The following is a 15,576-nucleotide window of genomic DNA, read 5'->3' as shown; positions in this document are numbered from 1 at the left end:
CAAGCTCCCACTGAAATGAGTGGAGGCTATGTGTAGAGTGTACCCTTTGTGTATAATGTGTGTTTTACTTATGTAGAAAATGTTCTCCTCATATGTTTAAACCCAGGGCTGCTTCAAACATGGTGACTTTCCTACATTATTAACATTTCTGTGTAGAAAAGGCAGTCTCCAAACCACTTGCACATTATCAAACATGAGAAATCCCACACTAGTTTTTTTTGTTTTTTGTTTTTGCTGTGGATAACTAAAACACACGTGATTTGCATGCTTTTTCCTTTATGTCTATGTAGAAAATTCATCACATTTGAAGTGGCCTCAAACATTTCTTTGAGAATAAAAAATCCACTGAAACGAAACTATTTTCTTGATTATCCTCATGCTTAAATGATATGTTACATGCAGGGGGCTGGGGAACAGTCATTAGTTATTCAGTAGCCTAATTTTTTGCACATTTCTTCATAATAAAAAATGTTTTACCTAAACTTGTTGAAAACAAAGAGGATTAAATCATTGCAAAGAATATCAAACTTCTAGGAGTTTATGTTAGTATTACCTTTTATCTAAACTTGCATGCTGCCTTTTAACCCACACTTGTTTCATTGCTTGCTTATTTATTCCCTGAAGTAAATATAAATATGAAAATTAAAACAAAGGCTTGGCTCCAGACTAACAGCACAATCCTGACCATGTCTATTTAGACGTGAGCTCTGTCAAATTCAATGGGGCTTACTCCCAGCCCCAGGTAAATGGGATTAGGATTGCAGCCTTAGTCATGCTTAGAGGAGACCTATTGAAATCTGTAGGATTTAAGTGCTAACTATTGATTTCATTGAGTCTACTGTAGGCATGACTAAGTGTGGATTGAACCCAAACCCAGCATCTGTTATATATTGTTAGATAGCGGAAGGACGTGCAGTTCTAAATGTCCTTAATCCTTTAAAATGTATGTGTGTGCATTTAAAAAGTGTTCTCTGAATTATGTGTCTTTAATGTGCACTGCGGTTAAACTACTTGTTTTCTCCCTGCCTGCTCTTTGAAGATGCCAATTAGGAATAATGGGAAACAAGGGGTAGGCTAAGCATTGCAGTGCATTCTTGTTTACATCTGTGTGTGATTATTTCAGTCTAATGTTTTAAACACTTTGGCTCATTCATGCTCTCATTGACGTTAATTGGGTTTTGCCATTAGCTTTAATGGGAGCAAGAGTGGGCTTTGCACTCTTGTTTTCTGTTGTGTTCATTGCATTCCTTCTTGTTTGTGAACTGACCACCCACCCATGCATGTGTTTGCCAGGTATATTTATTTGTGCTGTTCCACCAAGGGGCTTGTTTCTTCTTATGTTTCAGGTTAAATATTGGCAATATGAAATAAAAAAAGAGGGGAAAGGATTTTGGGTAAAACTGTCTGTTAAATGCATTCTCATCTTACCTAAAACAGTATGCATTAAATCGTTCACAAACTGTTTAATGCAGTTATTAAATTAAACCATATTATATGTTAGTTTATATTAAGTTGTTCAGTACAGTCTTTCTAAACAAGAGTCAGAACCTAGCAGTCTCTCTCTCTCTCTCTCTCTCATTAGCATTTTATTTTCTAAGCCAGGGTGCTATGAATTTCCTCTAAAAACGTGTCCTTGTTATGGGAATCATTGAGAAAACATTGCCAACTAACAGGATACCCATAAATCCTTTCGTCGTATGAAGTCTGGGACTCCAGAATAAAGTGAAGCTACCTGAAATGGTAGTGATTTCTTTCTGTTTTCTTGGTAAATTTAACAGGCTCATGAAGCTGAGGAGGAGGCACGAATGAACCCTGAATTTGCTGACAGGATGAAACAGCTTGACAAAGAGGCAGCCTACTATAGAGACGAATGCGGCAAAGCTCAAGCTGAGGTTGACAGACTTCTAGAAATCCTCAAGGAAGTAGAGAATGAGAAAAATGACAAAGATAAGAAAATTGCTGAATTAGAAAGGTAAATTCCTCCTCATTTGTGTTTTCGCAACAAATGCCTTTTACATTCACCTTTGATGAGAAACAATGGCAACATTTTTCTAACAGAAGAATAACAAAAAAAGCACCAAATAGTGAATGAATTCTTTGTATATCTGTTCTGATATTTTTCAAGGCCAGGAGCAGCCCTCTGTGTCTTCTGGAAAGACAGTATTTCTTTAAAAGAAAGCAGGGAAGGGACTCCTATTCCTTATGTTGTGGAGGAAGGGAAAGGAAGAATGTTGCACAATATATGCCCTATTTCCCCCCAAAATAAGACATACCCATAAAATAAGCCGTAGCAGGATTTCTAAGCATTTGCGCAATATAAGCCATACCCCGAAAATAAGACATGGTCGCCCTCCGCCATGGCGCGCCATGCCTGGAAACTGCTTCCTGCTGCAATAAGACACCCCCCCCCAAAAAAATAAGGCATAGTGTGTCTTCTTGAGGAAAAATAAGTATAAGACTGTGTCTTATTTTCGGGGAAACACGGTAGCATGAAGTACTCTGCACACACAAAAAATACACCGGGTGAAGTGGAAATTTGTACTTACGTGATAGAATATTGGAAGTAAAATAGAAATTGATCCTTAATACATTTATACAGTGCTTTTTCTGGGGGTATGTAGGGGTACGCATACCCCTAAACATTTTGTGAATCTAAGTTTGGCCTCATTGAGGGGCAGTATTTCAATGAGTAGGAAAATGAGAGTACCCCTAAACATTGTTTAAGGGGGGGGGAAGCACTGCATTTATAGGAATATTTTTAACAACAAAAATGTAAAGTTTTGCACAGAGAACAAAATGAACAAGTAACAGACTGGCTAACTGAATAATTTGTGCTTTGCTGAAGAGATTTAGATACAAATGAGGCACCAATATGATGCTTCGTTGAAAGAGATTTAGTTACAAGTGAGACAACAATACAGTATGTATGCTTTCTGTGAGCTATGCTGTTTCTGGGCTATTTTTTTGTTTTTTAAGCTTGAATTCAAGTCTTGACAAAACAAGACAAAATCAACATGTCTATTTTGGGTATGAGACTCTACAAACGAAGACTGATTTGGAAAATCTGGAAAAGATTCAGTCATGTATGATGATGAAGGCATCTCTTTATTATTGATTATTTAGATGTTATAAACATACCGGGAGCCAATGTAGGTCTTTCAAGACCAATGTTATGGGGAACAGAACGTCACCTCCCTCTCCTCCTACCATGCCCCCCAAAAAACCTGTACTGGGTTTCCCTCCAGCCCTCTGGAGTAGATTTGGGGTGGGCACACAAGAAAGGGAAATCAGTGGCAATAAGCACTCTTGTGGGTGAAGATTTCAAGTTTTATTAGTTGTATAGCAAATATTAGACATAAGATGCAGCAACAAACATACAGAGAGCCTACCTGGACTAGCGGTTCCCAATCTTTTTTGGGCCACTGCCTCCTTGGTTCCATAAATTCATCCCCATGCCTGAATAGTGGTTTGCACAACCCACTAAATAAGAACATAACACAATCAACATCAAAACAGTAACGATTAATTGCACATTTATTCAAAATCCAGTTGAAATGGTTTAGTTTAATTAATTCAACAAAACTGATGATCCATTGATACCAGCTTTTTAAAATCTGATAATCATTTGCACCTTCAGTGCCCCCCTGCCACTTACTTGCTTCTCAGTGCCCCCCCCTGTGTAATCCCTCTGCCCCCAGGAGGCGGTACCACCCACTTTTGGAACCACTGACTTAGACTAAACAAGGCACTTAAACTGAGCGCTTAAGCACAACTGGAATAAAACCCTTCGCAGTCTGCTGTCTGCCTACATGAGTCACATGCCCGAGGTCCCAAAGACCCTCCCATGAGGGTCAGAGGGATGAGTTCTGAGACTGCAGGTTCACCTATATTCTTATGACCCTGATTCTCTAGTCACAATATGTGACTTCACCTAGCTGGTGTGTATAGATAACCACCTGTCAATCATAGGTTATGAACTTCCTGTTTTGCATTCCTTCAGCAGTCCTGACTAGCAGAATATGTTCAACAGTTTTAGGACTCCAGCCTACAACAACAACAACAACAACAACAACAACAACAACAACAACATAATAATAATAAAATTTTATTTATACCCTGCCCTCCCCAGTCAAAACCGGGCTCAAGGAGGCTAACACCAATAAAATTACAATGACATAAAAGAAAAGAAAACAATTAATTAAAATACAGATTAAAACACAATATTAACATTTAAAATGCAGCCTCATTTTAAGTAGCCCATTAATCCAAACCTGTGATGGAAGGTCAGGGGTCAGACTGAATCCAACCCAAAGGCCAGGCGGAACAGCTCTGTCTTGCAGGCCCTGCGGAAAGATGACAAATCCCGCAGGGCCCTAGTCTCCTGTGAGAGAGCGTTCCACCAAGTTGGGGCCAATACTGAAAAGGCCCTGGCCCTAGTTGAGGCCAATCTAGCCACCTTATGGCTCGGGATCTCCAGAATATTGTTGTTTGTGGACCTTAAGGTCCTCCGCGAGGCATACCAGGAGAGGCGGTTCCATAGGTACGATTCCATAGGTATCATTTACAATATAATACCTGCAAAGCAAATGGTTAATCCTGTGCCTGGGCACCTTTGAGGACTCCTAGCTCCTTGTGAACACAACGTTCTTCTAGTTATATCCCATAGCAGGATTTTTTTAAACAACAAGTATTTGCAAACCATATCCTTTTACTGTGCGACTCCTGCTAGAAATATCTGGAAAACTGTTGCTAAAAAGCGGAAATGCTGCTAATAGGATAAATGAGCCATAGCATGACTCCCCTCTCTCCCCAACACGCAAGGTGACTTTCCCTGCCTTCTGTTTTGTGTAGCTGAAATGCTATGCTGTAGCTCACTTGTAGCCTAGAAGTGCAATAGTGAAAATGAGCATGGCACATCCTTTCATTAACCTAGTGGAATAGCTCTTAATTAAGTAATTTATGGAAGAGGGCACTGGTTTTTCTTTTCATCTCGCAAAATAGAACATCTAGCTTTTAAAGCAATTCACTTGCAAAATATAATCAATTGCAGACAGATACAATATATGAAAAGACCTTATGCTTTTCTTCATGCATATGAATGTGATTTCCTGAATGAAGTGTGTGTGTGTGTGTGTGAGAGAGAGAGAGAGAGAGAGAAAGATTTATGTGAACTTTTTGAACCATTTAGAATACAGAGCCATTTTAAAATTACTGTCACAGAAGGCAGGGATTCTAATGGGTGGATGTTTTAAATGCTTGTGCTTCAGTTTCATTCATAGGAATGAGTCTCAGATGTATGCAGAGCAGGATAAAAATGGGTGGCATATTTCCAATATGAGGTGGTAAGGTGTATCCCTGAGTGACTTTATATGTCTGGTCAATGACAGTAAATGGTTACAATGCTCAGTCCAGACTCTGCACTGATATCTGGCTACGCAGTTTCCTGCACTGTGGAGGATACGTATTAGCTTCAATTTCACCAAACAATTTCAACAGGACTACATTCCTTCAGCCTGCTTTTACTGTCACCCAGGAACTGGGAGCCTTGCACGCTGAATGATGTGAAAATATCTCCAGTGGAGTAGATAGGGACGCAATACAAGCTCTTTCCCCATTTGTAGCAAATTATGTGATGAGGCAACTTGGCTCATTTGGCATAGTTGCCTGGATACTGGCTTTTTTACCAGTTAGTACAGGCATTCCCAAACTCGGCCCTCCAGAAGTTTTGGGACTACAACTCCCATCGTCCCTGACCATTGGTCCTGTTAGCTAGGGATGATGGGAGTTGTAGTCCCAAAACATCTGGAGGGCCGAGTTTGGGGATGCCTGAATTAGTGGATAGCCAAAATACAAACCACCTCAGTTAAGGCACCCCAACCTTTGCCAAGTTGAATTTCCTCCTCTTGCTCCCCAACAAGAGATGGTTCTTCCCCACCCCGCTAGCCACCCATTTCTGTGTTTTCTTTAGTTATTTTAATCTCTGGGCTCCTGGCAACTGACCATTGCTTTAGACTCTTTCTAAAGCTGCTTCTTCATGAATTCTTTTGAGCAAGATGAGAGAGCTGGCCTTGGGCAATTCAGTTCAGGGTGTGTGGGTCCCTATTGGCCCATGTGATTCTCTCCACACAGACATGAACATGTTTCATTTTAAAATGGTGGCATGCTTAATAGTTTCTAAATTTAAATCCGAGATGAAAGATAGTATTTGAAAACCAAGCTGAAGTACTCCACAACAACACAGCTAAGAGGTTAATTGTAATTTGAGTTCCTGATGGATGGAGTTACTATTGGCCTTAAAATGTAATGAAGACAGAAAGCCTACACACATGAGTTTGGAGATGAATAGCATATTGGTTCTGCCTTAACATGAAAAAGGTGAAAAAAACACCACGAGTGGACCAGGGGTTTTTTGTTTTTGTTTTTTGAAATGAATGCTGTGATATGCAACAGGCTGCTGTGAGCTGTCCTTCATTTCAAACTTCCCACAATTCCCCTAGTGACAGGGGAGCCCTGTGGCTCCTGAAAAACCCTTGAAGTCACAGTAGATTATGACATTATGACATGCTGCCTCTTCCTGGATAGCTATATCACGAACAAGATGGCTGGCCCAATTAATCTTTTTTTAGGGGAGCCATATTTTCCTCTATACAATGTCCCCGCTAAATGGGTTGTTGGGGGGTGGGGTGGGGAAGAACCACTTATCTATTTGTAAAGTTATCTATGAAGATCTTAGCATACTGCTGCTTCCAGCAGATTTTTGGTCACGGTGTCCAATGAGCACAAGTGCTGCATATTTCAGCTGCTTGAGGAAGTTAGAAATGGGGGTTGTTGTTATTTTTTAAAAAAGAATGATCCTGGAAAGTCCTTTGATCATTTCTTAAGTTCTCTTAAAAATACATCACAATTAAATATCTATATCTATAGATATTAAAATTTGCTAAAAGCAAGCAGGTTTTAAAATATTTTTTCTTTTAAAAATCTGGAAAGGCAGTTGAGGGAATTGACTTTACAGTCTACTTTTGTAGACATGTACTGAACACAGACACGAATCCATTCAGCCTCAGTCCCTGCATATGATACTGCCATCTTTTTTCTGCTTTTTAGTTAATTTCTTCTCTTAAAGTATACAAAGGCAAGGGAATTCCACAGTAGACCTTTGCTTGGACCTGTGCTAAATAACATCAAACTGAGAGCCCCAGATAAATAATCAACCAACAGGAAATGAAAAACAAGTGCTGTAGTTCATGTTTCACAAGTTGCCTTGAGTAAGGCTGTTCCAACTTAAGAGAGGCTTGTGCCTCTGTGAAGGCGAATGCCTGATGAATGTTCTGTCATATTTCGACAAAATACTTAAGCTTACAGTTCCTTTATATCACCATACTGAAACAACAATGCAATAGTAGGGTAGTAGGAGGGACGTAAACTGAAATGTCAGCAGAAAATTCAAGAGGGGAAAAAAATCCGCTGAAATAAAAGAAACCAGCATACCAAATCACTATGCAGCTATTTCTGATGTTTTAAAAAATAAATAAATCACCTTTTGCAAAATGATGCAGGAATGTGCACCTGTGATGGCTCTGGGGGACTCTTTTTGGTTTGGCATTAGATAAGGGTTTGTATGTGTGTTTTGGCTAATTGAAAGGACATGTTAAATATTTTTTGCAAAAAAAAAATATTTATCATGCATCTGGTTATTCTCAGTGATGAAGTATTGGTCTTATTCTTGGGACTGAAAAAGATTGCTCTCAGCTTTAGAAAGGTCTATGTTTCCATGGGAAAAAGTGGTGTCTTTGATCAGTGTAAGTGATCAGTACTTGAGAATCTCTGACAAAATTCTTTGAACATCTAGCCAAGCCATTGAGCTTCCTTTATTTTTCATTGGTGAAGATGACTTGCTCTATATGAGTCATCCTCAAATCCTTGTTGGTCCAAGCAACATTATTTTCCCCAAGCATGAATACCTCCTGTCAAACATATGCCCTAGCAACTACCATCAGCTTCATAGTGTTTCACTTGTATGTGTATACACGTGAGAATGTATACATATTCTAAGGTAGCTTTTCCATCACACGTAAGCAACATGTTTACTTCCTCCTAAGCTGTTGCTTTGGTGATCACCCATCATAGAAACACTGTGCACTAACGTTTATTTGTTGATTTCTGTTTTTGACAAGAGATTGCTGATATAACATCTGCTCACTTTTATGTTGAAAAACTAATGTTTTTCCTTCGTTTATTCTCTTGCTATTTCCTTCCTTTTTGTGTTTACTCTCCAAACTGCTGCTTTCACCCCTGCTTCAACCAGCTTGACTTCCAGGTCAGTACCTTTGGTATATTATTGTCTCACATCACTCACTTATCAGATCCACTTCATGTTTAAATTGATAGACACAGTATCCTCTGGCTACTTGCATTTAAGTATGTGCATCCCTGCATCCCTAAGTTGTTGTTGATTATTTCGATGGCAGACATTTTCTAAAAACTCCCCATTCAGTGTTTCCAGATGAGAGAATAGTTTTTCTGAATGATTTTGTGTTAAAATGAAAAGATGCATAAACTGGTAACAGTAAATTGCCAACACAACTAAAGGTATAACAGGAGTTCCTTGAGTAATGTTTCAGTAAATCTCAGTGTTTTGAAATACTTAAGCATTAGCGACAACCCAAATGTAACTAACTTTTGCCTTCCCCCCCCCTGTAAGCAACTTTTTAACAATATGTTTACCCACACATATTATAATTTATGGATTGTAATAGTAGGATTTGGAACCATAATGACATCAAGCTGGGATTTTTGTTAATATATATTAAAAAGTGAGAAAGTCATGCAGACTGGATATCCCAAAGATTAGTATAACAAAAATAGAACTGAATAAAAAATGAATCAAGCATTATAAGAATAATTACTGTTTGCTAAGGATCTATTAGCTGCAAATAAGAGATGAGAATGTTTTGGATTTTTTGTTGATCGAAAAATGGCAATCAGCCATTCGTTTGATTCATCTGCAAAAAAAATGGAAAGGTATTTCTAACAGGGATAAGTAAACATTGATTGGTTAAGTAGCTGTAATGATTGTGTGAATGAAGTACTGTATATTCCAAAAGAGACTGGAGAAGGAAATATGACTATACTTCGTTAATATATCATAAAACTGAAGAGGTTAAAGTTTAAGTCACTGCTAAGTGTGAATATTAATTTGCAATGGAGAACATAAAATTTATAAGTGCTAGAAATGTCTAGTTCTGGAGTAGTCTCTTTAGAACACTTACTGTAGTAAACAACTTTATGGGTCAACTTAATGGTGGTTCTTCTTTCTGCCAAGACTACATAGTGAATCCCTAGACTAGAATAACATTACAAGGCAATCTGTGGACTGATTTGGTTTATAGATAGTGCTTAATTTCATGTTTCTCTGATGAATAAGGATGAGAACACAGCTTATCTTTATGAATGTTTCATGGGGGGCAATGAGCAGTTTCTTTCACCAGACTACTAGATAGAGCAAGCTAATGAATAAAAAATATCTGTAGTGTGCATGCACACGAAAGCTTATACCAGAAGAAACTTAGCTGGTCTATAAGGTGCTACTGGACAATTGGCCCCCGAAATACTTTCTTCAAATTCTGTACCAAAGCTTCATGGCATCAAAAGACTTTGTAAGAGATAATAGCATTAATAACATGTGTACATAAACTTCATTATGTGACTTAATCTGTAGTTTGGAAATTAATGGTGTGGGTTAATTTAATCCTGTGAAGCAGGGCAGCTTTGTGAACCTTTCTAAGCTAGTGACTTTTGTACCTCAGACTGCTGGTTTTTACCTGGAGCAGCTGTCTTCCATTGACAGAAAAACCCAGACAAAAGCATGCCTTTTCACAAATCATCCGGAGTTTTGTAATCTTTGGAGTGAAATAAAAGAAGGAGTCTATCTTTTTGCATATGCTTCCCAGGTGGATAATTTTGGTTATCTAATGTTTTTTATTTGCTGGCAGAATTCCAAGTATCAGACAGGCCTAGGGGCACATTTATTTGACTTAGAGCTGTAGCAGAATTTTTAGTCTGCATTTCTCTGATTATAAAAACCTGAAGTCTTTCACTGTAACTCAAAAGAAAACTAAGTTATATATTTATGTGGTAGTATTCTGTAGACTGAAATTGCTTCAGATGATCATCTGGAAAGACCTTGTGTGTCTATTAGGTGAAAGGAAATCGTTTTGCCTGCGATTCAGAGGGGGAAACTGCACATCCACTGCCACACCTGCAGATGTCAAGGAGAAGCAAAGCTGTGTGTCATCAGCATATTGCTGACAAAGTTCTCCAAACCTCTGGATAACCCCACTCATCGGTTTCATGTAGATGTTAAACACCATAAGGCAGGCAGATCTACCGATAGATCACTGGACGTCTGTGGTAGATCACTGATAGATCACTGGCTCCCCCCAAAGAAGCTCAACAACTTTTGTCTCCCCTAATAAAAGCTCCACATTTTTTGCCCTGCACCTCCCCAAAACGGTCCTTCCTTCCTCCCTAAAAAAGTTCAACAACTTTGTCCTGAACCCCCCCCAAAACAGGGCTTTCCTTCCTAAAAAGAAGTTCAACTTTGACCTGAACCCCCCCAAAGGGAGTAGATCACTGCCAGTTTTTAACTCTGTTAGTAGATCACAGTCTCTTGGGAGTTGGCCACCCCTGGCATAAGGGATAAATTTGAACCCTGAGGAGCACCACATTGCAGGCTCCACGGGGCAAAGGTTCACTCCCCAAACATCACCCTTTGGAAATTACTATCCAGGTAGGACCAGAACCACTATAAAGTGGTGCCACCCACCCTTAACTTGGATAGATGTTCCAGAAGAATACCATGGTCAATGGTATCAAAAGCCACTGAGAGGTTGAAGAGAATTAACAGGGACACATTTCCCTGATAGAGGTCATCATACCAAAGCCGTTTCTGTGCCAAAACTGGGCTTGAACCCTGATTGAAATGGATCTAGAAAATCAGTTTTCTTCAAGAGTGCCCAGATCTGGTCCATGGCCACCTGCTCAAGAACCAATGGACAAGAAAGGAAGACTGGCAACTGGCCAGTACTTAAAGTTTCTGAATCCAGGGAGGGTTTCTCAAAGCGTGGTTTTACTTACTGCCTTCCTGGCTCAGCCAGCTGTGCGCTCCCTGCTAGTTTTTATCAGTCAAGAGGGGCAAGGGTCGAGAATACAAGTGGTCAAAGGGACTCTGTGTCAGACTGTCAGTGGCTAAGGACCCCTCTCCTTCAAGAGATAAAGCCAAGATCTCAGGTTAGAAGCTTAGAGTTTAGAGACTATAATGAAAGGTAAAACTAGTAGTTATGTATGATGCAGCAGTACAATACTCTCTTAGGACAGTGTAGGAGACTGTTCCATCAGAATAGTAAATACCAGCAGAGTAGTTGGTACCAGCTGTTTCATGGTGAGCCAGTGCTGCTGGTCTGCCTAAGCATTTCTGTGGGGAAGTAAAACTCAATGAGATGTGCAAGCCAAGGTCTAAAAGAGTTTTAAATGTCACGTTTGGACACTTTTTCCGTTTTTTTCTAATAGTTTGATGGTTCCAGAAGCAGCTGGAAGCACCATTCAAAATGTTTCCATGTCAAAATGAAATATTCGCAGTAATTGTCACACAGAGAATATCAATGCTATAGCCATCACAGAGATAACATACACACATGTTTCTTACTCAGATTAAGCTATTTGTGACTGTCGTCCTTTGCCATACTGAACTTAGGGCTGCCAAACACCCAGAATTCATCGGACATAACTGGGATTCGACCCTCGTAAACTATTTATATTTCCATTTTGGATTATCTCTGAAAGGTTACAGGTGGGGGGGGAGGTTGCTGCCATCACCTCCCCCAAAATGCTGAAGGGTACTCCCTTAAGGAGTCTGGGGGCGTGGCCATGTCCGAAGCCGTGGAAGGTGAGGGCCTAAGGCACGTCCCCTAGCCAGGGCCGGCCCTACGGCCAGGCTGGGTGGCGCAGGGTGCCATGGCGCCGGCCCGCCGGGGGCGCCGGCCGCTCCGCCACGCAGCAGCGCCCTCGGCAGCAGCGCTGCACGCTAAGCCCGCCCGCCCGTCGCGCAGCAGCGCCTTGGGCAGCCGTGCTGCGTGCTGAGCCCGGCCACCTGCCCGCCCGCCACGCTGGAAAACGAGGCGCCGGGGGGCGCCGGAGGGATCCGTCGCACCAGGGCGCCAGGGCGCCAGAAGTGCTTAAGACGGCCCTGCCCCTAGCGGTGGCCCCAGGGTGAGTTCCTAGTTGATCTGCATCGCAGGGCTCACCCAGCAGTGGTTATCCCTTCACAGACTGCCAGCAGAGCGGGCTGAAGTCGGATATAGTCGGTTAGATCCAATGCTTAAGCCAGTACCTCTCTACATCCATAATCAATAAAGTTGTGGCCTTTTACGCCCATTAACCTTATGCAATTTGTCCAGTGTCTTTATTTACTCTGGGAGGGATCGGGGTCTTGCCACACAACTGATCTGTGGGGCACACAGGGAAAGATGAGAGAGGGGAAGTTGCACAATCCCATTTCATCAATGGGATTAATTTGTTGGATTTCTCCACAGTGGAGAATTAATTTGTTGGATTTCTCCCTATGATTTCTCCACAGTGACTTTAGGGATAAAGGGGATTTTCTACCCACTTGACTTATGAAATAGGGGAGGAAGCTAGCCAAATCAGAGGAGTGTTGTTCCCATCACCTTGTATTATGATACCTTTTTATAAAAAGAAGAAAATGCTTGAAAAAGACTCATTAACTTAATAGGGCAACAAAAAAGCTGTTGAAATATTGTTGCTTGCATTTTGAAATAAAACACAAGGTTAACCTAAAAGAATTGCATGTGCAAGTGTTGTTTCTGGTGGGTCCTTTTGAGTCACTTCCTCTTAAAAGCAGACAATCGTGAGGGTGTTTTTGCATGTTTCAGGCTTAGACAAAATTTATAGTGCTATAAAATGGAATAAAGGACGCGATGCAGATGGCTGATTACAGGTTTCAGTCTTGTTGCTCTATGAGTAACAAGCTTTTGCTGTCATATGTTCCATAAAACTAGATCTGATAAGCAGATAAGAATTCTAAACTCAAAATTAAAAATAAAAGCTTTGTAGGAGGCAAGAATAAGCCTCTTGGTTATAGCTCGGGGCATCACAGGGCTCCTTTCTGCATGCTGTTTCAACACTCAAATAAATTGTTACAGTGGCCAAGTAGGACAGTGACCTGGTCAGTTCAAATGCTGGTTGAAATGCAAATTTCAGGCCTCTAGAACATTTGTCTCTTCTCCCAGAACTCAAACCCAGACTTCTTTATATTAGCAATTCCCTTAACATGCCAATTTTAAAATTGTTTCATTCATCCATCCATCCATTCATTTACATCATTTGTGCCCTGTTCTTCAGACAGAAAGACTCCCAGAGAGGCTTATATGACATCAAAATAATACTCTCCCTAGCCACAGGGTTACGATCTAAAACTCACACACAGCACACAAAGAAAAAGGGACAAGGAGGGAAGAGGAAAATCAAAACCCAAGACACCAGTTTCTAGGCAGTTGTTCCTATATTGACCAGCTGGCACAGTTTAGAGGCAGGAGGTGCCTGATGGAACTTGGCCTCTAGCAGAGCTGATGGAGTGAGCTCTATTTCCCTTTCTCCTGTTGAGGCAGTCTGATGGAATGACTGGCCTCATGTAACAAGACAGTTGAGAGGAGAGCTAATGAAGCCGTTTCTGTTGGCAGCCATTTCCCTGCCAACAATGTCGCAAAGTTGTGTCATCTTGCAGAGCATTCTTGAAAACAAAGATGGTAGCTGCCTGGGCTAGGCTGGACTTTGTTTATGGAGGGCCCAGGACAGTTACCAGTGGTGACCCTGCCGGATGCTGTACTGTGAGCAGCTTCTCAAGGGTGCTGCCTTCTGTTCCCAAGTCTGGCTGAGTGGGTGGAGTTATAGAAACATGTTCATTTCATTATTAACCCCCATTGCAAGAGTCAAAGGATTATTCAGCAGCAGCAGCGCTGTTGTTTTCTTCTTCATAATATCTGCTTCCATCCTAACTTTCTAAGTATCTGAGTTCCAGTTCCAGAAAATTCCTCTCTGGTGTAGCCTGGCAAGTGTTGATATGTTGCCAGCCTGCAGTTATTGTGAATGATATACATTTGGCCAAAATTCAATGAGAATTTTAGTGTAGGACTGGACCTGGGATAGCCAGGCTTCAGAATCCCTTTTGTTGCTCAGCTGGGCAGTTCAGTTATCGGAAACCCGAGGGATCGATAACAGAGTGACTCTGGCTGGCCACAGCACCCTTTTGGTCAGGGTGTATGCTGAAGCTCCCATTGATTTTTTAAAAGAGAGAGAGAGAGAGAAAGAAGGTGTTAACATGAGGCTGATAGAGTGACATTGTTGTTGGACAAGATCAGGCATCCCCAAACTTCGGCCCTCCATATGTTTTGGACTACAATTCCCATCTTCCCTGACCACTGGTCCTGCTAGCTAGGGATCATGGGAGTTGTAGGCCAAAACATCTGGAGGGCCGCAGTTTGGGGATGCCTGGACAAGATGAACCATTGGTCTGGTCCAGCAGGCTCTCTCCTTACATTCTTATTTTTTCATCTCTGGATGTCAAAATGGATTTTCCTGTGGATTAGCAATTTCCCATTTTTGTAACATGTTTAAAGAATTTTGTTTCCGAGATGTGCTCCTCTAATTCTTTGCCACATCCTTTCTAGACCACTTGCATTAACACTTATATCTTGCACTATTTAAGATTAAGTCATGTGACACTTTCCCTTTGGATGGTTCCAGGGCATTTAGGGTATCTAGAATTTTTACATCTTAATCGTAACTAGATCATGCATTTACCCCATCTATCTGTCTGAGGGTAATCGAAGTCCCCCATTAGTGCAACATCATCTCCATTGGATGCCTTCTGGTGCACCCATGCAGTTGCTCATACCTCACATTCCTAAATTGGCACTGTATGCTTTCACACAACCATGAATTTTATCAGTTTTTCAGAGTTGCCAATGGTAAGTGCATCAGTGCTGACTGTAGTTTTCTTTTTTGCTCTGATCCGTACGAACTTCGGATATAATTAAGAATATTAGCAAGTAGAAGTAGCTAATTGAATTCTTCAGGCCTTCTGTATATCATATGAAATGTATGTTGTGAGACACCAGTTGAGTGAAAACCTGCAGTTTTGTTACTGTAGGGTGTTTTGGATTTGTCTGTAGACTACAAGGAAGACCTAAAGCTCTCATAGTAAAAAAACAAAACAAAAACCTTTGTCATCAGCTATAATTATGTATTTTGGATTCAGGGAATGTTGCCTTTAAAAAACAAAATAAGAAACCCAACACCACTATTGTAAACATTGTAAAACAAACAAACAAACAAATCAGGCAATATGAACCTTCCATAGTACGCTTTTTTATCTACTTAAAGTGATTAAAGATATTTAATGAAGTTGTTTTACTATGGTTTCCATTTTGTAAAATGCTAAGGGTTGTTAGGTTAATCCAGTGTTGCACAAGTGGACTTCCACTAGCACAACAGGACTTC

At 40.7% G+C, this 15,576-nt stretch overlaps 1 protein-coding gene across 1 annotated transcript in view; it reads left to right on the top strand.

Moving 5' to 3' along the window:
* ERC2 (ELKS/RAB6-interacting/CAST family member 2) overlaps window positions 1-15,576 on the top strand; it is a 391,348-nt gene that overhangs the window by 243,308 nt on the left and 132,464 nt on the right. Inside the window, exons 11-12 of the mRNA XM_060271028.2 lie at window positions 1,779-1,972; window positions 8,306-8,317. Of these exons, the coding sequence (XP_060127011.1) occupies window positions 1,779-1,972; window positions 8,306-8,317 (206 nt within the window). The remainder of the gene's footprint in view (window positions 1-1,778; window positions 1,973-8,305; window positions 8,318-15,576) is intronic.

Source organism: Zootoca vivipara, chromosome 2 (genome assembly GCF_965207765.1).
Source record: "Zootoca vivipara chromosome 2, rZooViv2.hap1.1, whole genome shotgun sequence".
NCBI classification, from domain to species: domain Eukaryota; kingdom Metazoa; phylum Chordata; class Lepidosauria; order Squamata; family Lacertidae; genus Zootoca; species Zootoca vivipara.
The sequence above is the reverse complement of the archived record's forward strand: the minus strand, read 5'-3'. Positions and strand labels throughout refer to the sequence as shown.